Source organism: Triticum dicoccoides, chromosome 5B, assembly GCF_002162155.2.
Source record: "Triticum dicoccoides isolate Atlit2015 ecotype Zavitan chromosome 5B, WEW_v2.0, whole genome shotgun sequence".
Lineage (NCBI taxonomy): Eukaryota > Viridiplantae > Streptophyta > Magnoliopsida > Poales > Poaceae > Triticum > Triticum dicoccoides.
The window spans coordinates 303,485,986-303,511,030 of NC_041389.1; the positions used below are offsets into that span (position 1 = coordinate 303,485,986).

At 40.5% G+C, this 25,045-nt stretch overlaps 1 protein-coding gene across 1 annotated transcript; it reads right to left on the reverse strand.

Moving 5' to 3' along the window:
* Positions 1 to 3,359: 3,359 nt before the first annotated feature.
* On the reverse strand, positions 3,360 to 10,308 carry LOC119308576 (kinesin-like protein KIN-5A). The gene is made up of 23 exons (XM_037584705.1): positions 10,115 to 10,308; positions 9,769 to 10,011; positions 9,083 to 9,212; positions 8,834 to 8,992; positions 8,278 to 8,751; positions 8,094 to 8,191; positions 7,838 to 7,994; positions 7,674 to 7,743; positions 7,091 to 7,167; positions 6,957 to 7,010; positions 6,794 to 6,874; positions 6,599 to 6,710; positions 6,038 to 6,124; positions 5,731 to 5,906; positions 5,499 to 5,660; positions 5,283 to 5,390; positions 5,038 to 5,196; positions 4,852 to 4,935; positions 4,468 to 4,673; positions 4,291 to 4,392; positions 4,104 to 4,213; positions 3,868 to 4,019; positions 3,360 to 3,776 (listed from the first exon to the last, which is right to left on the reverse strand). The coding sequence occupies exons 2-23, from the start codon at positions 9,996 to 9,998 to the stop codon at positions 3,570 to 3,572; spliced, it is 3,195 nt and encodes a 1,064-aa protein (XP_037440602.1). The 5' UTR covers positions 9,999 to 10,011; positions 10,115 to 10,308; the 3' UTR covers positions 3,360 to 3,569.
* Between the last annotated feature and the right edge of the window lie 14,737 nt (positions 10,309 to 25,045).

Sequence of the window (25,045 nt, forward strand, 5' to 3'; positions counted from 1 at the left end):
CCCGTTTGTAAATTTGCTTATAACAGGCGCCTGCAGCGCCAAATAGGATTTGCCTGGGTGTCCCTATGTCTTGCTAAGCCACTCGCGTCGGGGTAGCTCTACGTATGCCGCGGCTGACCCAGCCACATGGGAACATCCTTCTTTTTCTGTTTTTTAACTTTCTGTTCTCTGTTTTCTGTTTCCATTTTTTTTATACTTTTGTTTAGACTTTAAAATATTCTAAATATATATAGTGTTACTATTCATCACCCAGGGTACAGAATAAGTTATTCTTCACCCGAGTAATCTGACGATCGTTCCATAAATAAAATACATTTGAAATACAAATAGTTACATTCATAGTGATTCACTACGTAAAATTTGGCATAAGAAAACAAAAATATAGGTCATAAGATAAGAAAAATAGCATTTTACGTATATTTTACACTATGTTTTTACGTTTGTAATTTTACATAAAATAAATATTTTTACGGCGATTATATATTCTCTTGCGTTCTCTTTTTACATCTAAAATAAGACAAAATTTACAGAATGTAAAATTACGGTGCATTGATGATATATAGAAGGGGTGAAGAATATCTATATCAGAAAATCACCCTACAAAAACATTTTAAAATGTTAACAAGTATTTGAAAAATGTTGAATAAGAATGAAAAAATTGAATAAGAATTAGGAAAATGTTGAACAAGTATTTCAAAATATTGAAAAACTATTTAAAATGTTGAAAAAATATTTGGAAAATTTTGAATAAGTATTACAAAATGTTAACTATAATTTTAAAAATGTTGAACAAGTATTTGAAAATGTTGAGTAAGTATTAAAAATATTTGACAAGTATTTGAAACATGTTGGATACTTATTTAAAAATGTTGTGCGAGTATATGAAAAATGTTGAACAAGTATTTGAAAATGTGGAATAAGCATTAAAAATGTTGAACAAGTATATAAAAAATGCTGAACATGTATATGATGTTGAACAAGTATTTGAAAAATGTGGAACAATTATTTGAAAAATGTTGAGCAAGTATTTGGAAAAGCGTTGATCATGTATATAAGAATTTAGAACGAAAAACAAAAAGAAACAAAGAAAAAAAATGAAAACTGAAAAAAAACAAAATAAACCAAAGGAAAAAAATAAAAAAATGAAAAAACAAATGGAAAAGCCGGAGAAAAAAAATGAAAACTGGAGAAGAAACAAAAAACCAAAGAAATAAACAAATAGAAACTGGCGCTTTCCCTTCTAATATGCCGCACCCTACCTATCATACAAGAACGTGAACTCAGTGCAATGGTTAGCGTTGCCGCGGTGCAACCTGGAGATCCCAGGATCGTTACCCTCTCCTCTCCCTTAATGCGAGAAATAGACGCCGCGCCATGCGTTAACTACCAAATATGATTAGGGAAAAAAGATTGACTCTTCCAATTGTACAACGGCAACATAGACTAAAAAAAAAACGCAGCCCATGAGGCGAAACAAAGGCATGAAAACAGCCTATGCAGCAAACACGGGAAAAAACATGCCCTCAACTCGACAAAAGGGGACACATCAACATGGGGGGACATGTGGGCCCCGTCTATGCCTTGCTTATAGCGAGGCAGAAGCCTGCCTCACAAGCTCGGATGTATTTAGGAGCCATTGATGAGCCGGCCCAGTAGGCACCTGGTTTGGCGACGATGACATGATGATGACATCAAGATTATGTCACAATCCATTTTTTCTTTTTATTTAAATAAATCAATTTATAAAACATATGTTTATTCTTATTAGAAACATTGTGGAATTACAAAACGTTAACATTGTATAAAAAATATTAACACAATTTTTGAAAATGTTGATAGTTTTTAAATACTATTCTTGACAATGAAAAAATGTTCCCACGTTTCACAAAAATGTATGTGAATTTTTCAAAAATTATGCATGCAATATGAAAACAATGTTTGTGCGATATAAAAAATGTTTCATATCAATATAATATGTCCGTAACAATTTAAAGAAACATTCTCATGTTTTGAGAAATTATTCATGACATTTGGAAAATATTTATACAAATGTTACAATTTTCTTGTGTAGGTTAAAAATGTTTATTGTCATTTAAAAAATGCTGATGACATTTATAGAAATATTTTGCCTTTTTCTTAAAGAACCATGACATTTAAAACATGTGCAAGTATTTCAAAAAAATGTGTGTTGCCACTAAAAGAATGTACATGGAATTTGAAATAAATATTCTCGCATTTCAAAAAATCATCATCACATTAAAAAACACGTTATGCAATGTAAAAAAAAGTATACAATTCTGTTTATTACCCATTAAATAATGTACCAATGCATAATTTGGAAAAAAAAATTGTATTAAAAAAGTGTTCAAAACATGTATTTTTTTAAAATGTCCGATGTGTATTTAAAAATTGTTTGACATGTATCATGAACTATTTAATGTTTGCACTAAAAACGTAGACATGTGCTAAAAAGGGAAACCGATAAAACCGAGAAACAAACAAAAAGCAGAGTGAAGAGACGAAGGAAATCAAGAAAGAAACAAAAAAAAGTATAACGAAGAAAGACGAGAAAACCAAAAAAAGTGAGAATACAAATAAAACTGAAATAACAAAGAAAAAACAATGAAAACCGAAGAAACAAAGAAAGCCAAAAGAAAAAAGCAACAAAAAATAGAAAAAAAAAAAAGGGAACGAACTCAGCAGCGATCACACCTAAACGGAACGAACGCACACATTACTAGGCTGCCTCATACGCATCGTCACTGCAGGCTCTGCGAGCGAGATCGATGCTATACACGCTACAACCAAAGTATAGTATTCGCGCTAGATGTGGTGGTTAAAGTAGAGCGCGCAGATCAATGGTGGTGCTTTTTCTTTGTGTTTGTTTTTCGGGTCAATGGAGCTCCGGCGTAGATTCATGGCGTCTCCTTGGGGCAGTGAGGTTAGGTTTTCTCATCATGTGACGAGATTTGGTGTCAGGTGCTTCAGATCTATCAAAGGTCAAGCCGGCTCCAGTAGGTGAGCGGCGACAATGGCGAGTCGGCAACTCGTTTTGGCAGCAGTTGTGGTCGGTCAGTGGTCTCGGAAAATCTTGATGTATTTTTTATTATGTTTGATATGCTTTGTACTTTCAATGAACTTTTATAATATATTTAAAAAAGACACAGGATCAGACAGGTTTGCATGGATTTTAAAGCAGCTAGATCGTGTGGTGGCCAACTTATATGAGACATAGATAATTTTCGTCTAGATGAGAAATAGCAGATCCAAAAGCTTTCGGTTGATGACCACTGGAAGAACGCTTCTTCATTTAGCTTGTTTGGGCGTGAAAATTATTCACCGTGATCTGCCACAAAAAATTACCCAAGTCTCCACAAATACCCATAGTATACCAACTTCGCAATGCCAAGATAGAAATGCTACAGCAGTTGCATAATAACATTACATTTGTTGTTGTCTTCTACGACAGAGATCAACTAGCTCAGGCCATACAACCTCCAAGGTTGATCTTCGAACTACAAAATCAACCCCCAACATCTCAAGAACATGTAAAAGTTCGTGCCCTGTGTCTAGTTAATTGTAGTGAGAGGAACTCTCTCCATCTCAATTGCCAAATCTAAGCGCTTCGCGTTTCCAGTCACGAGTTTCGACGGAGTTCTACTGTCCCTGAATGACTTGACGAGGTCTTCCAGTGGAGTTACCAAGCCCTCGATCGATTGGCTGCTGGGGATGTTAATCTGGCGCCTTGTTGGTGTTGAACAAGTTGGTTCATCCACCTGCGTTAAGTAATAAAACAGAGAGCGCGTTAAGAAACACTAGAAAGTCTGTTCCTACCAAGTTGATAAACAAACTGGCGCCCAGACTGACCTTGTAGTCATCCCCCAATGATCTGTTGGCATTCCCTGATATCCCCAACGTCTTCTCATGGTGCCTCCTTTGAAGGTCACCAAGCTGCATCTGCGATGCGGTGATGATAGGTCTCACAGTGTCACAGATCCCACGGTCCAACCTTAGTGAATCTGGCAAGATACAGTTTGTAGGGAATGTAAATGCAAATATTCAGTCTGAAAAGGGAGCAACTCTACAGTGAGATAATACAGTACCGTCTATAGAGCAAACAAGAGCTTCGCTTGAAATATCATTATCTTCAAGAGCAGTGCTGACAGCAGATGAAAATCTCATGTGAAGTTGGCTGTTTGCCTCATTTCCATCGCTTCATTCAAAGGAGACAATTTTAGCATAATCAAGTTTTCTCATCTTCAAACTAATCAGTGTGGCAATTATAATTACCTGATGACTGAACCTATTGTTTCTGCATTGCTTCTTCCAAGTACCAGTATTGAATTTTGCGCATTGCTCCACTGTTCTGAGCATAATTGTGTCCTTGTTTTACTGGAGAATGGGGAATATCTGTTACTTCTTGTGTTAGAGAAATTCAAGATCTTGTAGGCACTGTTAGAAACTTACCACTGCTGGAGATTCTCCACCAAGCAACATTTCTTCTGTTCAACAGAGGATATGTTTCTGTGAAATGCCTCTTCGGTTGTCTCCACGTAGGCTTCCCATTGCTCACTCATAGAAGATGTGAAATCATGAAACTTGGTGGTTTCAGTTTGCAAACTGTTGGATCGCTCAGAAGCCGTCTTAGCAAGGCTGCTTATGTCATCTCGAACCTAGTGAAGTGACCACACATCAACAAGTTTTCAACCTGAGGGTCACAAGTAATAATGTGTGCACTGGCGTGAGCGAGCACAAGGTCCACAACTGTAGCCTCTAGATTGTGTGGCGCGATCTGAATATTAACTGATGGAACGAAAGTGTGCTAGTACTAACAAAGTAGAATGCGCATACCATATTTTTCTTTCTAGCATTTGATTCTGCTAATAACCCTGCTACCTTCTCCATCAGATACTTCTCTTCATCAGCGGCACAGACCTAGAACCATATTTTTCATGTCAACAGATATTGAACTATGCCTAATAAACTTTCAAAGAAATCGTTAGTGCAGAATTTACATATTCTACAACTAACGATTACCTCAAACTTTGTTTGGAGCTGGAGAAGTTGCTTTTGATGTGATGCCTGCGATTCTTCTAATATCCTTTTGAGTTCCAATGCATGAGCATCTATTGTTCTAAAGAAATTCATTGTAGTTGCTGAGATAGACTTTGTTCTCTCCACATTTCTAGTGAGTCCCTGTTTGAGTGTGACAGAATTTCTTAAAACAATTGTAATCACAAGTGAACATTTGGAGAGAATTAATAATTAGCATTGTGGTAAACCTCATGCTGCTGTTCAACTAATGTACTTAAGCTCTCTTCTTGCTGAGAGAGCCCATTTTGTAGCCCAATGAGTAATTGGTCAGCATCAGCTAAGAGGCCCTTCAAACACTGCAGGAATCAAATAAGACAAAGTTTACCAACAAACCATCACAGTAAAACTAGAGCAAGGTATTCAACAAACCAAAGAAAACAAATATGCTAATGAAGTGTACTTACATCCTCCAGATCAGATGTGTGTGCGCTAACTTGGGCATTCAGCTTCTCAGAGCTTAATTGGGATTTGAGGTTGAGCTCATTAGCAAAGCCATGCAATTCTGCAATCCTTGAACTGAAGCTCTCTTTCATTTCTCTTACTTGATTTTGAAGTCCTCCAGCAACCTATGGAAGTTTGCAATGGTTAAGCTTATAGATAATACAATTGTAGAGACATGTCTTTGTGCTAGCATACCTTGCCCTTCGAGGTGATAAAAGATTGCATCTCCTCTTCAAGTACTTTCAGTTGGCTCTCCTGTTGAGAGACCGAAGTTGAGATGTTTCTATGCAAGATATTCATGTCTTGAGTGAGCTGAGAATGGAAGTGTCCAACTATATTTTTGTTTGCATCTTCAATCTTGCCCTTCCTTTCTGAAAATCATAACATGGATGTATATCATGAAATTTGAAGCGAAAATATTCCTCTTGATTTTCTGCTTGAAAAAAGGATATTTAAAGTAAAAAGGAGGAGAATGGGGGGAGAGGGAGGAAAGGAGATGAACCTAATTTTGAAAATAGCCCAGATAGATCATCTGTTGTATTCTCCAGCTCAGTCCGAAGCGTGTGAGCTTCATCAACAAGAACTTTTTCTAAAAAGGTTTTTAAAACCAAAACACAGATGGGTAAGCAAAACACCTTTAGCCACCAATGCAAATATCTCGAAGCAAAATAACGGGCTAGTGAAATAAAGGAGCCCACATAATGAACAGTACATGGACAGTAACGTGTAAAGGGCTGCAGTTTGTTCCCAGTTTACAGTGTTGGCCTTTGCGTATGTAATGAACTTCCTCCATGAAAACAATGTAATGAACTAGTGAAATGAAGTGAACATGGACAGTGTAGTATAAGGAGATGCAGTGTGTGCCCAGCTCAGTGATGAGCTTTGTATGTATAGTATAGGCATACATGCAGACCGACAAATCAGATAGTAAGGTAAAAAAGAATCAATGTCTTGTACATGATAATACTATACATGGATTAATTCTTAAGCATATTACAAGATAACTCGTCTATCATGCTTGATAAACACTAACAGAAACTTAGAAGTGGGTTTTTTCTCTAACCTGTTTTAAGAAGATTTTCTATCAGATACTCCTTCTCTTTTATTGTATTGTTTGCCTGCATATACTTCTCTTCAAGGACTGCTAGGGCGCACTCAGTTTCCTGCATCCTTTTCTGGAAATGAATGAAAAAAATATGTAAATACAAGAATGATCATTCAGTCATTCCATAGGCATATGACAAGAAAACATCTGTACCTGCAATGTCTGAAGCTTATCGCTTAAGTCCGCACTTAACACTTTCTGAGAATCGTACAGTCCTTGGAGCTCATCTAGTTGCTGTACAATTATAAATCATAATTTTAGTTTTCAAGTCAGTAAGAATTGCAAATCCACCTCACTACCAAGAATAAAGGTATACCTTGTCTTTTGACTCCAAACCAAGCTCTAAACGGTCTAGCTTCTCTGACATAGCCTGAAATGTTTATCCATCATACTCAAGCAGAATATTTACAGCCTGGTATACATGTATAATTAGCACGAAGTGTATAGTACCTTCTTTTCAGCTTCATCGGCTAGGTATTGTTCCCCTGGAATATAAATACCATTCTTTTCCCTAGCAGCATACAGTTCTGCCATAGATAAACAAGCTGAATAACTATAGCGACTTAAAGTATATGGCTTTCAAAATGGCCTATGCTCAAGGTGAAGAAAATGTTTGCGGAAAAAATAATTTATTTCCAAGACAGATCCAAAATCAATCAAAATCTCCTCACTAGGCCTAGCATTTACATATGTGTTTTTATGATTTGTGTGGTGATCAAGGGACTGGAATTGGAACCTCAGAAAAAAATAGATGTTAATGATAATTTAACTTGATGAATGTTATCTCCTTAAAGATGTTTAGGTGTGTGGTGGCAAACAATTGGTATGAAAGCACTTGACTAGATGTCAAAAATATGAGAAAACATGCAAGTAACACCTCATAATTATGAAACATTACGCTCGGGATAATTATAATTATGTTTCAGAAACAAGCTTATGATCAGCATATGGTTTAAAGAAGAGATGGTTGCATCGTGTTTTCATGAAGTTGATAATGTCATATATTCAGGCACACTTCTAAGGAAAAACATACCTTGCTTGAGGCGGTCCATTTCGAAGTATAAATCTTTGATGAGTGCAGATTTCATCATCTTCTGATTAACCTGGAAAATCATGCGCACATAATTAATTTCAACTATCCAAGAGGAAAGATGACTTTGTCATTCAGAATTAATTTAACAGATACAAGAACCCAACCTCTGGTTTGTTCTTGATATTTTTGGCACGGTGCGCATAGTCTAGTGTGCTTAATGTCTCATCAAGGCAATGCACCGAAGGCGCAATGGTTGCGATGATGCAAGTCTTTGTCTTTCCACCCAAGGAATCTCTTAACAATCTCGTCAACTTGCTATCTCTGCGTGACAAAACAGAGATGTCAGGTGATCAGCATTTTATTGGTGTGCCATGATTGAGCAGATTTCCATAAGGAAGCCCCATAAAAGCTTGTGTTTACCTGTATGGTATGTGACCAGAGTGCTCCACGAGAGTATTAATGACACGCCCAAGGGTAAGCAAACTTTTGTTGATCTCTCCTGCTTCTCTGGCTCGGCCCTGTAATAGATGACCACAGCGTAAGTATATCGCACAGCCTGATCATAGTAGGGAAACAAAAGTGAATGCCCCAAGGCGGAACTCACATCTCTAGCACCTGACCGGGATATGTTCTCTGAACCAGCAAGATCAACAAGGTTAAGCTTTCCACACTTGATCATTTCTTCACCCTCTGGTGTGCATTCCTTGATATGGATGGTGATTGAGAAAATAGAGTGTGACCGACTACTTTGCTTGTTGAGGAAAGTTTCAGCGGTTTTCCTTTTGCCAGAACCTCTCTCAAGTATCTTATATATCTCACTGGCTGAAGAAACTACCTCTTCCTCCAGTCCCCTAACAAAAACTCCTCCCTTCCCATCTTCCATGAGTGCCATGGGCTTCTTTGATTTGTCATCTGAGAATTTAGACTCCTCTGGAGCTAAAAGATCAGTGAGTTCCTCGTTATATAATTCAAGAAATGAGACCTTCATGCTGTATTCTGCACTCTGTGCCTCGAGAATATCAAATATTCTCTTGACAGCCCTTGGAATAACACCAGCATCAGATGGAAGCTCGCCATTCTACACAAACACAGCAGCAGTTATAACTGATACGGAAACACAGTGCATCAACAACATCGGTATATTGTGAACTATGAATTACCTGTGTTTTGCCCCCTCCTCCTTCCATTGTGTATGTTTTTCCAGTTCCAGTCTGCCCATAAGCAAATATTGTGCAGTTGTAACCATCCAGAACTTCACCAACAAGTGGAACAACGGCATGGTTGAACACATCCTGCTGTTTAGACTTTGGTCCGAACACCTACATTCATATGTAATGGAGTAATTAGACAATTGCCATACAACTTGAAGTAAGTGAGGATGAAACAGTTTGAATGGAGAATTTGTAAACCTTGTCAAATACAAATGTTCGATCAATCTGTTTGTTTGCAATGTTCTGGGCAGCGGAAACCTCTCGCCTCTGCTCGTTGCACGTGATCACCACAGGAGTGTTTATGCTCAGCTCCTCCTTGTTTAAAGGCCTACATCGGCAATAAATACCCAAACCATAAGTTTACAGCCCACTGGGACAGTTACACATTGTTCATGATCCTAATTACTTGAACAAAGCAAAGACAGTAGCAACCAGGCTATGCATATATGGTTATATACACTAACTATAGAGCCGACAATCTTCACGACAAACAGAAATTGGTACTCTACTTTCTAGTTTTATCAAATATAAAAATTAGCACGCCAGATGTATCCACCAATTCACAGATGTATCATTAAGCTGCTGTTGTCCATTTGGGCAATTAACACTAGTGATTCATACAGACTGCCATTCACGGAGGACACCCATGAATTAATATCTGCACTGACTTGCAAATTCGGTAGATCACCATGTAACGAACAACCAGCAAAAAGAGCATCGAATGCTACAAATGCGAGAGCGGTATGACACCCCTACGTACACAGATCCTATATCGTAAGTTTAAAACATACGAGTAATTCGTGGATGGATGCGTTAACAAGGCAAGCAATTGAAGGAGAAGCAAGGGTTTTGGTCTGACGGAGGCGCTCCCGTAGTATATATACCTGCATCTGAGGAGGACCTGGATGTTAACTCCGCCGCCGCCGCCGCCCCCCTTGGCAAGGGAAGGGGAAGGGGAAGGGGAGGAGGCGACGATGGCAGCGCCGTTGTTGAGCGTTCGTTTGGCCTTGGTGGAGGAGCGCGGGGTGTGGGAGGGGGACGGGGACATGGAGACGTAGGAGGACGCCGCAGCAGCGTCTGCTGCTGGTGCCCTGCGAGGGGTGCTGGTCTCCATCGCCGGCCGGCAGCTGCAGCGGGGGATCGGAATTAGAATAGGGAAACAGAGGCGACGAGAGAGGAGATGAAATGGAACGGACTGGATCGGAGCAGAACCCAGCAGATCGTTCGTACCTCGACAAGGGAGGGGAGCTCGGAGACGGATCTCGGGCGGCGCCGGCGAGCGGCGGGCGGAGAGGAAACGGAGAGGCGGAGGGGATGGGGGAGGAGGGTTTGGTGCTATGTCGGGTTTGAATTGGTTTGAATCGACCGGCCGGCGTGGCTTATACAAAGCGTAGTGAAGTGGAGGTGGGGAAGGAGGGAGCCGTTATACAACAAGAAAAACAAAACGGAAAAGTGGGATGGGAGCACGTCGAGGTCGTGCGGAGCGTGTGACTCCGGCTCCAATCTTAATTCAAAACTTGGTCACACACCACAACTTGGTCCGACCCGACCGTTGGGGGCGTTCCAAATGGTGCACTCTCGAATTCAACCTGAAATGGTCACACACGCACACAGCCGAAGTTCCTAGGTTCCAATTTTCAAAACAAAAAGAAAGTTCTTAGAGCAACTCCAATGCGGCACTTTTGTCCGCCTTTTATCCATTTGGGTCGGCCACCCGCTCGACATCCATCCTGTTTAAGATTTGGATCGACAGTGCGTCCAACAGCCGCGATCCATTTCATGTCCGCACACAAATTTGAAAAAGGCTCGCGGTCATAGATCATGCCAGCGGTCATGCCGTCGCCCGAAATTCATGCCGGCACCATGTCAGCGGCCGGCATACAATGTCGTCTTTAAAAAAACACCACATAGTTCATGCTAGTGCACTTGCCAGCGGTCGGCACACATGCCAGCACACAAAAAAGATGGCGCTCGACCACGCCATCTCGGCCGTGGTCATGTCAGCATACTTGTCGGCATACAAAAAAGGATGGCGCTCGCCGCCATAGATCACTCATCGTCGAACTTGAGCATGTCGTCCTGCATCTTCTCGAACCACGACCTTTTTCTTGGCGACACGGTGTTGAGATTCACCTTCATCATCTCCACCCCCGTCATTATGCTAGCGAGAGCCACTTCTTCGCCTTGGTCTTGGCATTGGCGGCCTCGATCTCTAGCATCTTGGCTTGCTTCTCCACCTCCATCTCAAGCCTCCTCCTTTGAATCTTCATGAAGGCGTTCATTTGCTCTTCCTTGTCATGTCGGAGCTTCTCCTCCCTTGAGTCCTTCTTGGTCATCATGCCCTCCACGGTTGCAATCAAGGTGATCGACGCTGCATCCCGCTTGTCCTCCTTTTTGGAGTTGGTCTTCCCCCGCGGCCATGCCTTCTCGCCCTCACCAACCTTCTCCACCGCTTTCTTCTCACCACACGCCATGAGGGCGGCATATTGCGCCTTGAACTTCTCCTCGTCTTTGATGACCCTCCAACAATGGGAGAGGTTGAAGGGCTTGCCTTCGTGTTGGACCATGAATGCCTCCGAAGCTTGGAATGCCTATAAATGAATTGCATGCACGCATATTTGGAAAATGAATATGGAAATGGACATGCAAGCATAAACGGAATGACACAAAGAGGGGCACATGCATGCATACCATGTCTTGCATGTCTTGGCGTGACTTGATGCTCTCAAGAGTGGCACAAAACTTGTTGCACTCTTGTTAGATCACCTTCCATCGCTTCAAAATGGACACCCACCCCGTGCGTGCTTGGATTTGCTATGATGGAGACTTCTTGCGTTCATGGAACTCGCGATGGACACGAGTCCAAAATGTTGATGCCTTTTGTTCGCCGCCAGTCTTGGGGTCTTGCCCGATGTCCCTCCAACACTCACAAAGGAGCTTGTCGTCGGCCATCATGTATGCCTTCGTCCGCCTGCTCTTGCGCTTCGGCTACAACCCGACGGCTTGGTTGGCGACCTCGTCCTCGAACAAAGGCTCCCCGTCGATGTCCAACTCATCCTCTTCCTCGAGGCCGTAGTCCTCTGGAAACTAGTGGTCAAGCGGGAAGCTGTCCAGGTCCAGGCCGACGTAATCTTGCATGAAGGCGTCCTACATGCCAGCTTCATCAAAGGTCGACGGCGTGAATGGCCCTCGGCCATCTTGGCTTTCTGTCTCATCAGGATCGTAGCCAGCAGCGACGGCACAGCCAGCGGCCGCCGTATGATGCGGCTTGAACTACGTCGGTATTTCCCCAAAGAGGAAGGGATGGTGCAACACAGCTACGGTAGGTATTTCCCTCAATGATGAGACTAAGGTTATTGAACCAGTAGGAGAACCACGCAACACTATGTAAACGGTACATGCACACAATGAACAAATACTTGCAACGACGCAAAAGAGGGGTTGTCAATCCCTCCCGAATAAAAATATAGATAAAATTGTAGTAGATTGGATAAATAGATCTTGCGGGAATGCGAGATGAAATAAATAATAAATAATTACAGCAAGGTATTTTTGGGGTTTTGGATTAATAGATCTGAAAATAAAAGCGAATAAAAATAGATCTCGAAGGCAAATATGGTAAAGAAGAGACCCGGGGGCCGTAGATTTCACTAGTGGCTTCTCTAGAGAAAAATAGCATACGACGGGTAAACAAATTACTGTTGGGCAATTGATAGAACTTAAAATAATTATGATGATATCCAGGCAATGATCATTATATAGGCATCACGTCCAAGATTAGTAGAACAACTCCTGCCGGCATCTACTACTATTACTCCACACATCGACCGCTATACAACATGCATCTAGTGTATTAAGTTCATGGAGAAACAGAGTAATGCAATAAGAACAATGACATGATGTAGACAAGATCTATTCATGTAGAAATAGACCCCATCTTGTTATCCTTAATAGCAACAATACATACGTGTCATGTCCCCTTCCGTCACTGGGATTGAGCACCGTAAGATCGAACCCATCGCAAAGCACCTCTTCCCATGGCAAGAAAACTCAATCTAGTCGGCCTAACTAATCCAAAGATTCGAAGAAGAAATACGAGGCTATAAGTTATCATGCATATAAGAGATCAAAACTCAAATAACTTTCATAGATAAAATAGATATGATCATAAACTCAAAGTTCATCCGATCCCAACAAACACACCACAAAAAGAGTTACATCAAATAGATCTCCAAGAGACCATTGTATTGAGAATTAAAAGAGAGAGAGGAAGCCATCTAGCTACTAACTACGGACCCGTGGGTCCACAATGAACTACTCACTGATGACCCACAAGTGTAGGGGATCTATCGTAGTCCTTTCGATAAGTAAGAGTGTCAAACCCAACGAGGAGCAGAAGGAAATGATAAGCGGTTTTCAGTAAGGTTTTCTCTGCAAGCACTGAAATTGTAGGTGATAGATAGTTTTGTGATAAGATAAGTGGTAACGAATAACAAGTAAATAAAGTAAACAAAGTGCAGCAAGGTGGCCCAATCCTTTATGTAGCAAAGGATAAGCCTGGACAATTTCTAATAATGAAGAAGGAGCTCCCGAGGACACATTGGGAATTATCGTCAAGCTAGTTTTCATCACGTTCATATGGTTCGCGTTCGGTACTTTGATAATTTGATATGTGGGTGGACCGGTACTTGGGTACTGCCCTAACTTGGACAAGCATCCCACTTATGATTAACCCCTGTTGCAAGCATCCGCAACTACAAAAGAAGTATTAAGGTAAACCTAACCACAACATTAAACATATGGATCCATATCAGCCCCTAACGAAGCAGCACATAAACTAGGGTTTAAGCTTCTGTCACTCTAGCAACCCATCATCTACTTATTACTTCCCCATGCCTTCCTCTAGGCCCAAATAATGGTGAAGTGTCATGTAGTCGATGTTCACATAACACCACTAGAGGAAAAGACAACATACATCTCATCAAAATATCGAACGAATACCAAATTCATATGACTACTAATAGCAAGACTTCACCCATGTCCTCAGGAACAAACGTAACTACTCACAAAGCATAATTCATGTTCATAATCAGAGGAGTAATAATATGCATAAAGGATCTGAACATATGATCTTCCACCAAGTAAACCAATTAGCATCAACTACAAGGAGTAATCAACACTACTAGCAACCCACAGGTACCAATTTGTGGTTTTGATACAAGATTGGATATAAGAGATGAACTAGGGTTTTGAGAGGAGATGGTACTGGTGAAGATGTTGATAGAGATTGACCCCCTCCCGATGAGAGGATCGTTGGTGATGACGTTGGTGATGATTTCCCCCTCCAGGAGGGAAGTGTCCCCGGCAGAACAGCTCCGCCAGAGCCCTAGATTGATTCCGCCAAGGTTCCGCCTCGTGGCGGCGGAGTTTCGTCCCGTAAGCTTGCCCATGATTTTTTCCAGGGTAAAAGTGATGATATACGCCGGAGGCCCACCAGGGGCCCAGGAGATAGGGGGTGCGCCCTATAGGGGGGGGGGCGCCCCCTATCTCCTGGACAGGGTGTGGGCCCCCTGGCCTATTTCTTTCGCTCAGAAATTCTTATTAATTACAAAAAGTTGTTTCGTGGAGTTTCAGGACTTTTGGAGCTGTGTAGAATAGGTTTCCAACGTTTGCTCCTTTTCTAGCCAGAATTCCAGCTGCCGGCATTCCCCCTCTTCATGGTAAACCTTGTAAAATAAGAGAGAATAGCCATAAGTATTGAGATATAATGTGTAATAACAACCCATAATGTAATAAATATTGATATAAAAGCATGATGCAAAATGGACATATCAACTCCCCCAAGCTTAGACCTCGCTTGTCCTCAAGCGGAAGCCAAAATCGAAAAATATGTCCACATGTTTAGAGATAGAGGTGTCGATAAAAATAAAATACGGACACGAGGGCATCATGATCATTCTAATAACAACAACATATATAGATTTTGTCATATGATTTCCTATGCTCAAGTAACAAGCAATTCACAATGTCAAGTATGGTTCAAAAACTTCATTGGGAACTAACAAACTATAATCTCAGTCATTGAAGCAATTGCAATTTATCGTAACATCAGAAAGAGTCAATAATAGAGCTTTTCAGCAAGCTCACATACTCAACTATCTTGTAGTCTCCTACAGTTGCTAACACTCACGCAATACTTGTGGTTATAGAGTTTCAGCCGGACACTGAGAAAGATAGGGGCTTATTGTGTTGCCTCCCAACGTATTCACCTTTAGGTGATGTCAACAATAATGGCCCATGCTAACTTACATCCAATTGGATATATATATCATGATCTTTCAAACACGAGGAGCTTGCCAAAGGATAAAATAAAAAGGGAAAGGTGAGGATCACCTTGACTCAAGCATAAAGTAAAAACATAAAGTAAAAGATAGGCCCTTCGCAGAGGGAAGCAGAGGTTGTCATGCGCGTTTAGGGTTGATGCATACAATCTTAATGCAAAAGAACGTCACTTTATATTGCCCCTTGTATGTGGACCTTTATTATGCAGTCCATCACTTTTATTACTTCCACAACAAGTTCGTACAAAGCTTATTTTCTCCGCACTAATAAGTCATACATATTTAGAGAGAAATTTTTATTGCTTGCACCGATGACAACTTACTTGAAGGATCTTACTCAATCCATAGGTAGGTATGGTGGACTCTCATGGCAAAACTGGGTTTAAGGATATTTGGAAGCATAAGTAGTATTTCTACTTGCTGCAAGGAATTTAGCTAGCATGAGGGGGAAAGGCAAGCTCAACATGTTTGGAAGGTCAATGACAATATACTTTAACTGAGATGTCAGAAACATAAACCATTACGTTGTCTTCCTTGTCCAACATCAACTCTTTTAGCATGTCATACTAAATGAGTGCTTCACAATCATAAAAGATGTCCAAGATAATATATTTATATGTGAACCCCTCTTTCCTTATCACTTCCTATTAATTGCAATGATGACCAAGGCTACGTTCATCAACTCTCAACATTTTTTATGCCTCATACTTTCTATGTGTGAAGTTATCACTATCTATAAGATCAATATGAACTCTTTTATTCTTTCTACTTTCTCAAGATCATAGCAACATAGCAAAGCCCTTGACTCAACACTAATCTTTATTATAGATAGCTCACAGACTCGAATACAAAAAGAGATCACAATGCAAAACTCAAAACTACTCGATATCAAAACTTCAAACTACTAGATCAAGATACTACTAAAAGGATCGAACTAAATAAAGCTGTAAAGATAGGAGTGTGATGGTGATACGATACCGGGGCACCTCCCCCAAGCTTGGCAGTTGCCAAGGGGAGTGCCCATACCCATGTGATTATTTCCTCGGAGGTGGTGAAGTAGGAGTTGTTGATGATGTAGGCTTGTCGTCCGTCTTCCAAGGCATAGGCTCTCCATCATAAAAGGATGATCAAGTCTCCGGGATCCTTAAATCTGCAGCCAAACTCATTCGCTTGAATCTATATTCATACTCACAGTTCTGGTTTTGTAGGTCATAGATCTGGGCTTGGAGGTGCTCGATTTTCTCTTGAAGCTTGAAGATGGTCTCCCCAATGACTTTAGCATCTAGCTTGTGGTTGTTGGTGAACTCCGTGATCATCATCTGGTTGGCGTTGAGTCCACGCTCCACCATCCCTTGACACTTGAAAACTTCCTGCTCCACGGCTTCGAGCTTTGTCTCCACGCTCCCGGTATGCCTTGGTCCCTCCACATCGCGGATGTGCAGCACCCCCTCACGCATCTCAATGGTTTGAGGGTGTTGCAGCACCTCCGCGAGATAGGGGTTAATAACCCTCTCAAAAAACTTGTCCTTGGGAGCGTTTGGAGACGCCATGATGCTCTAGATCTGAAACAGAAACAACTCGAAATGAAAACAGAGGATATTTGCGTGATACGATGGTCAAAACCTTAGGGAGTATACATAATGAATTTTTACTGACCAAAATACGTAATGTGCAAGAAAACGGAGTCCGGGAGGCACATGAGGTGCCCACGAGACAGGGGGCGCGCACTACAGGGGGGGTGCCCTCCTCTCTCGTGGGAGCCTTGTGTCCCTTTCGGACTACTTCTTTCTTCCTAAAATTCTCAAATATTCCAAAACTGATAAAAAATTGCCATTGGAGTTGTTTTGGAGTCGGTTTACTTACCGTACCACATACCTATACCTTTTCGGAGTCTGGAACGTTCTAGAAAGTGTCCCTTATGTATTCCTTAGGGGTTATGGTTTCAATAATATTAGTTTCAACATTGATGGGATTACCTGAAATATAATGTTTAATTCTTTAACCGTTTACCACCCTCGGATTTGTTCCTTCGAAGTTGTTGATTTTTATAGCACCAGAACGATAGACCCCTCGATAACGTAGGGACCTTCCCATTTTGAGAGAAGTTTTCCTGCAAAAAAACTTAAACGAGAGTTGAATAGTAACACATAATCTCCTACGTTAAACTCACGCTTTTGTATCCTCTTATCATGCCAGCGTTTGACTTTTTCTTTGAAAAGCTTGGCAGTCTCAGAGGCTTGGGTTCTCCATTCATCAAGTGAGCTAATATCAAATAACCTCTTCTCACCGGCAAGTTTGAAGTCATAATTGAGCTCTTTAATAGCCCAATATGCTTTATGTTCAAGTTCAAGAGGTAAATGACACGCTTTTCCATAAACCATCTTATAAGGAGACATACCCATAGGATTTTTGTATGCAGTTCTATAGGCCCATAATGCATCATCAAGTTTTTTGGACCAATTCTTTCTAGATCTATTCACAGTCTTTTGCAAAATTAATTTGAGCTCTCTATTGCTCAACTCTACTTGACCACTAGACTGCAGATGATAAGGAGATGCTATTCTATGATTGACATCATACTTAGCAAGCATCTTACGGAAAGCACCATGAATAAAATGTGAACCACCATCAGTCATAAGATATCTAGGGACTCCAAACCTCGGAAAAATAACTTCTTTAAGCATTTTAATAGAAGTGTTATGATCAGCACTACTAGTTGGAATAGCTTCTACCCACTTAGTAACGTAATCAACAGCAACTAAAATATGTGTATAACCATTAGAAGCAGGAAAAGGTCCCATATAATCAAAGCCCCAAACATCAAACGGTTCAATAACAAGAGAATAATTCATAGGCATTTCTTGACGTCTACTAATATTACCTATTCTTTGACATTCATCACAAGATAAGACAAACTTACGAGCATCTTTGAAGAGAGTAGGCCAATAAAAACCAGATTGTAGTACCTTGTGTGCAGTTCTATCTCCAGCGTGGTGTCCTCCATAAGATTCAGAATGACACTTGTGTAGGATCTGTTCCTGTTCATGCTCTGGCACACAACGTCTAATAACACCATCTACTCCTTCTTTATAAAGGTGTGGATCATCCCAGAAGTAATGTCTTAAATCATAAAAGAACTTTTTCTTTTGCTGGTATGTGAAACTAGGCGGTAAATATTTAGCAACAATGTAATTAGCATAATCAGCATACCAAGGAGCAGTACAAGAAGCATTGACAACCGCTAATTTTTCATCAGGAAAGCTATCATTAATAGGAGTGGGTCATCAAGAACATTCTCTAACCTAGACAAGTTATCTGCAACGGGGTTCTCAGCTCCCTTTCTATCAATAATATGCAAGTCAAATTCTTGGAGCAAGAGAACCCATCTAATGAGTCTATGCTTAGCATCTTTCTTTTCCATAAGATATTTAATAGCAGCATGATCAGTGTGAATAGCAACTTTGGAATCAACTATATAAGGTCTAAACTTATCACATGCAAACACAACTGCTAAGAACTCTTTTTCAGTAGTAGCACAATTTCTCTGGGCAGTATTAAGAGTCTTACTAGCATACTGGATAACATTCAATTTTTTATCAACTCTTTGCCCTAAAATAGCACCTATAGCATAATCACTACCATCACACATAATTTCAAAAGGTAAATTCCAATCAGGTGGTTGAACAATAGGGGCAGTGATCAAAGCTTTCTGAAGTACTTCAAACGCTTCTACACAATCATCATCAAAGACAAAAGGAATATCTTTTTGCAATAAATTAGTCAGAGGCCTAGAGATTTTAGAAAAGTCCTTAATGAACCTCCTATAAAAACCGGTGTGACCAAGGAAACTTCTTATACCTTTTATGTCCTTGGGACATGGCATCTTTTCAATAGCATCAACTTTGGCTTTATCAACTTCAATACCTCTCTCGGAGATCTTGTGCCCCAAGACAATGCCTTCATTAACCATAAAGTGACACTTTTCCCAATTCAGGACGAGACTAGTGTCTTTGCATCTCTGCAAAACTCGATCAAGGTTGCTCAAACAATCATCAAAAGAGGATCCATAGACTGAGAAGTCATCCATGAATACCTCACATATCTTTTCACAAAAATCAGAAAATATAGCCATCATGCATCTTTGAAAGGTGGCAGGTGCATTACATAAACCAAAAGGCATACGTCTATAAGCAAAAGTACCAAAAGGGCAAGTAAAAGTAGTTTTAGATTGATCCTTCGCTGACACAGGTATCTGAGAGAAACCAGAATAACCATCTAGAAAGCAAAAATGTGTGTGTTTGGATAGTCTTTCTAGCATTTGATCAATAAAAGGTAGAGGGTAATGATCTTTCTTAGTAGCTTTATTTAACTTACGGAAATTGATTACCATCCTATAACCTGTAATAATTCTTTGCGGGATCAATGCATCTTTATCATTAGGAACAACAGTAATACCTCCCTTTTTAGGAACACAATGGACAAGGCTTACCCATTCACTATCAGCAACGGGATAAATAATACCTGCCTCAAGGAGCTTTAGTATCTCCTTTCTTACCACTTCCTTCATCTTGGGATTTAATCATCTTTGAGGATCTCTAACTGGTTTGGCATCTTTCTCCACTGAAATTTTGTGTTGACATAATGTGGGACTAATGCCCTTAAGATCATCCAGAGTATATCCAATAGCAGCTTGGTGCTTCTTCAGAGTTTTCATTAATCTTTCTTCTTCTTTCTCTGAAAGGTTAGCACCAATAATAACATGATATATTTCTTTTTCATCAAGATAAGCATACTTAAGATTATCAGGTAAGGGTTTAAGTTCAAACACGGGATCACCCTTGGGTGGAGGGGGATCCCCAAGAATTTCAATGGGAAGGTTATGTTTCAGCATAGGTTCCTGTTTAAGGAACACTTCATCTATTTCTTCCCTTTCCTTCATAAACATATCGTTTTCATGGTCTAGCAAATATTGTTCTAACGAATCAGTTGGAGGAACAACAATGGAGGCAAGACCAATAATCTCATCCTTACTAGGTGGTTCCCTTTCACGAGGTTGTCTCCTAAGCTTAGCGAAATTAAACTCATGAGACATACCATCTATGCCAACAGTGACAATATTCTTTTCACAATTAATCTTAGCACTAGCAGTATTCAAGAAGGGTCTACCAAAAATAAAGGGACAAAAATCATCTTGTGGGGAACCAATAACAAGAAAATCAGCAGGGTATTTAACCTTCCCACACAAAACTTCAACATCTCTAACAATCCCAATAGGTTTAATGGTATCCCTATTAGCAAGCTTAATAGTAACATCAATGTCTTCTAATTCAACGGGTGCAATGTCGTGCATAATTTCTTTATAAAGATCATAAGGTATCGCACTAGCACTAGCACCCATATCACATAAGCCATGATAACAATGATCTCCTATTTTAACAGAAATAACAGGCATGCCTACGACAGGTCTACGTGTCTTAGTATCAAGTCTAGCAATATTAGCAGTCTCACCCAAGAAAGAAATAACATGCCCATCTAAGTCCTCATCCAAGAGATCTTTAACCATAACAATACTAGGTTCAACATTAATTTGCTTAGGAGGTGTATAAGTCCTAGTATTACTCTTACGATAACAGTCGAAGCATTAGCATGATCCTTAATCCTAACAGGAAAAGGAGGTTTTTCAACATAAGCAGTAGGAACAATAGGATCACTATAGGTAATAGTCTTTTCTTCGACTGTAATAGGTGCAACTACTTTCACTTCAACAGGAGGATTATATTTAAACTACTTCTCTTTAGGGAGATCAACGTGAGTAGCAAAAGATTCACAGAAAGTAGCTACTATCTCAGAGTCAAGTCCATACTTAGAGCTAAATCCACGAAAAGCATCGGTATCCATAAAAGATTTAACACAATCGAACTTAGGTGTCATACCTGACTCCTTACCATCGTTGGAACCCCAATCTTTAGAGTTGCGTTTAATTCTTTCCAATAAGTCCCATTTGAAATCAATAGTCTTCAGCATATAAGAACCAGCACAGGAAGTATCGAGCAGGTTGCGATTATCAAGAGAAAGCCGAGCATAAAAATTCTGAATAATCATTTCCCGAGAGAGCTCATGATTGGGGCATGAATATAACATTGACTTAAGCCTCCCCCAAGATTGAGCGATGCTTTCTCCTTCATGAGGCCAGAAATTATATATGTAATTACTATCACGATGAACAAGATGCATAGGATAGAACTTCTGGTGAAATTCCAACTTCAATCGCTTATAATTCCAAGATCCCGTATCATCACATAGCCTATACCATGTCAATGCATCTCCCTACAAAGATAAAGGGAAGACCTTCCTTTTGACAACATCATCAGGAACACCTGCAAGCTTAAATAATCCACAAACTTCATCCACAAAGATAAGGTGTAAATCGGGATGCAATGTTCCATCTCCTGCAAATGGATTAGCCAGCAGTTTCTCTATCATACCCGAAGGAATCTCAAAGTAAGTATTTTCATAAATTTCAGTAGGTTGAGGAGCAACTCTTTGCTCTTCTGGTTGGGGTGAAGATACCCCAAACAAGCCCCTCAAAGGATTAGTTTCCATAGTGACAAGTAACAGAAAATTTCAGCACACTATATAAATGTTTCCTTACCAAATTCCACTCACCAAAAGCGCTACACTCCCCAGCAACAGCGCCAGAAAAGAGTCTTGATGACCCACAAGTGTAGGGGATCTATCATAGTCCTTTCGATAAGTAAGAGTACCAAACCCAACGAGGAGCAGAAGGAAATGATAAGCGGTTTTCAGTAAGGTTTTCTCTGCAAGCACTGAAATTGTAGGTGATAGATAGTTTTGTGATAAGATAAGTGGTAACGAATAACAAGTAAATAAAGTAAACAAAGTGCAGCAAGGTGGCCCAATCCTTTATGTAGCAAAGGATAAGCCTGGACAATTTCTAATAATGAAGACGGAGCTCCTGAGGACACATTGGGAATTATCGTCAAGCTAGTTTTCATCACGTTCATATGATTCGCGTTCGGTACTTTGATAATTTGATATGTGGGTGGACCGGTACTTGGGTACTGCCCTAACTTGGACAAGCATCCCACATATGATTAACCCCTATTGCAACCATCCGCAACTACAAAAGAAGTATTAAGGTAAACCTAACCACAACATTAAACATATGGATCCATATCAGCCCCTAACGAAGCAACACATAAACTAGGGTTTAAGCTTCTGTCACTCTAGCAACCCATCATCTACTTATTACTTCCCCATGCCTTCCTCTAGTCCCAAATAATGGTGAAGTGTCATGTAGTCGACGTTCACATAACACCACTAGAGGAAAAGACAACATACATCTCATCAAAATATCGAACGAATACCAAATTCACATGACTACTAATAGCAAGACTTCACCCATGTCCTCAGGAACAAACGTAACTACTCACAAAGCATATTCATGTTCATAATCAGAGGAGTAATAATATGCATAAAGGATCTGAACATATGATCTTCCACCAACTAAACCAATTAGCATCAACTACAAGGAGTAATCAACACTACTAGCAACCCACAGGTACCAATTTGTGGTTTTGATACAAGATTGGATACAAGAGATGTACTAGGGTTTTGAGAGGAGATGGTGTTGGTGAAGATGTTGATGGATATTGACCCCCTCTTGATGAGAGGATCATTGGTGATGACATTGGTGATGATTTCCCCCTCCCGGAGGGAAGTGTCCCCGACAGAACAGCTCCGCCAGAGCCCTAGATTGATTCCGCCAAGGTTCCACCTCGTGGCGGCGGAGTTTCGTCCCGTAAGCTTGCCCATGATTTTTCCAGGGTAAAAGTGATGATATAGCAGAAGATGGACGCCGGAGGCCCACCAGGGGCCCAGGAGATAGGGGGGCACGCCCTATAGGGGGGGGGGCGCCCCCCGTCTCCTAGACAGGGTGTGGGCCCCCTGGCCTATTTCTTTCGCTCAGAAATTCTTATTAATTACAAAAAGTTGTTTCGTGGAGTTTCAGGACTTTTGGAGCTGTGCAGAATAGGTTTCCAACGTTTGCTCCTTTTCTAGCCAGAATTCCAGCTGCCGACATTCCCCCTCTTCATGGTAAACCTTGTAAAATAAGAGAGAATAGCCATAAGTATTGAGATATAATGTGTAATAACAACCCATAATGCAATAAATATTGATATAAAAGCATGATGCAAAATGGACGTATCACTCATGGATCATCCGAGAGGCACCAATGAGGATGATGAACCCCTCTGTGATGGTGTCTAGATTGGATTTGTGGTTTCTGGAACTTGCGGCGGCTGGAATTGTGTTTCGTCGACTCCCCTAGGGTTTTTGGATTTTCAGGGTATTTATAGAGTAAAGAGATGGCGCGGGAGGCGGCCAAGGTGGGCACAACCCACCAGAGCGCGCCTGGGCCCCCAGGCGAGCCCAGGTGGGTTGTGCTCCCCTCGGAGCCCCCCTATGGTACTCCTTGGCCCAACTTGTGTCTTCTGGTCCAGAAAAATTCTCGAAAAAGTTTTGCTGCATTTGGACTCCATTTGGTATTGATTTTCTGTGAAGTAAAAAATAAGCAAAGAAACAGCAACTGACACTGGGCACTATGTCAAATGGTTAGTCCCAAAAAATGATATAAAGTTGCTATAAAATTATTGTAAAACACCCAAGAATGATAATATAACAACATGGAACAATCAAAAATTATAGATACGTTGGAGATGTATCAACATCCCCAAGCTTAATTCCTGCTCGTCCTCGAGTAGGTATATGATAAAAACAGAATTTTTGATGTGGAATGCTGCCTAACATGTTCATCACATATTCTTTTCTTTTGTAGCATGGACATTTGGACTTTTATATGATTCAAAGCAATAGTCTAGTTTTGACATGAAGATTTCAATACTCAAGCATATCAACAAGCAATCATGTCTTTCAAAATATCAACACTAAATCAAGTTATCCCTAGCCCATTATGCTCAATCATTGATCCATTCATGAAACATGCTCGCATATTAGCTACACCCAATGCTCAAGTACGATCATAGTGCCCCTTAGTTGGTGCTTTATAAGAGAAGATGGAGACTCAAAATAAAAATTGCATAAAGTAAAAAAGAAAGGCCCTTCGCAGAGGGAAGTAGGGATTTGTAGAGGTGCCAGAGCTCAAAGCGAAAGAAGACGGAGATAAAATATTTTGGGTGGCATGCCTTTCCTGTCAACGAAAACGATCGAGTAGTTCCCAATACTTTCCATGCTAGATATATCATAGGTGGTTCCCAAACAGAAAATAAAGTTTATTCCTTTGTCCACCATACTTTCACATTCCACGACTAACCGAATCCATGGGTCCCATCCATACCAACACTTTCCAAGGAATTTATTATTTTACAATATAAGGTAAATTCATTTTTCATTTCGGGACTGGGCATCCGTAATACCCTCGTCGTACTCTCGTGCAATGACAAGTGAATAAACACCCATCTTGAGAATAACACATCTAGCATGGAAAAATATCAGCCACCCCCTACCGTTTCATGAGTGGTACGAGCACACAAAAAGGAAATTTATTTTGAGGATTAGAGATGGCAATACAAATTTGCTTAGAACTGCAAAAGAATACCGCATATAGGTAGGTATAGTGGACTCCTATGGCAAAACTGGTTTAAGGATTTTGGATGCACAAGTAGTAATCACACTTAGTACAAGTGAAGGCTAGCAAAAGATTGAGAAGCATCCAACCAAGAAACAAAAAATCACATAAGCGAGCATTAACCATAACTAACACCGAATAATGCACCAC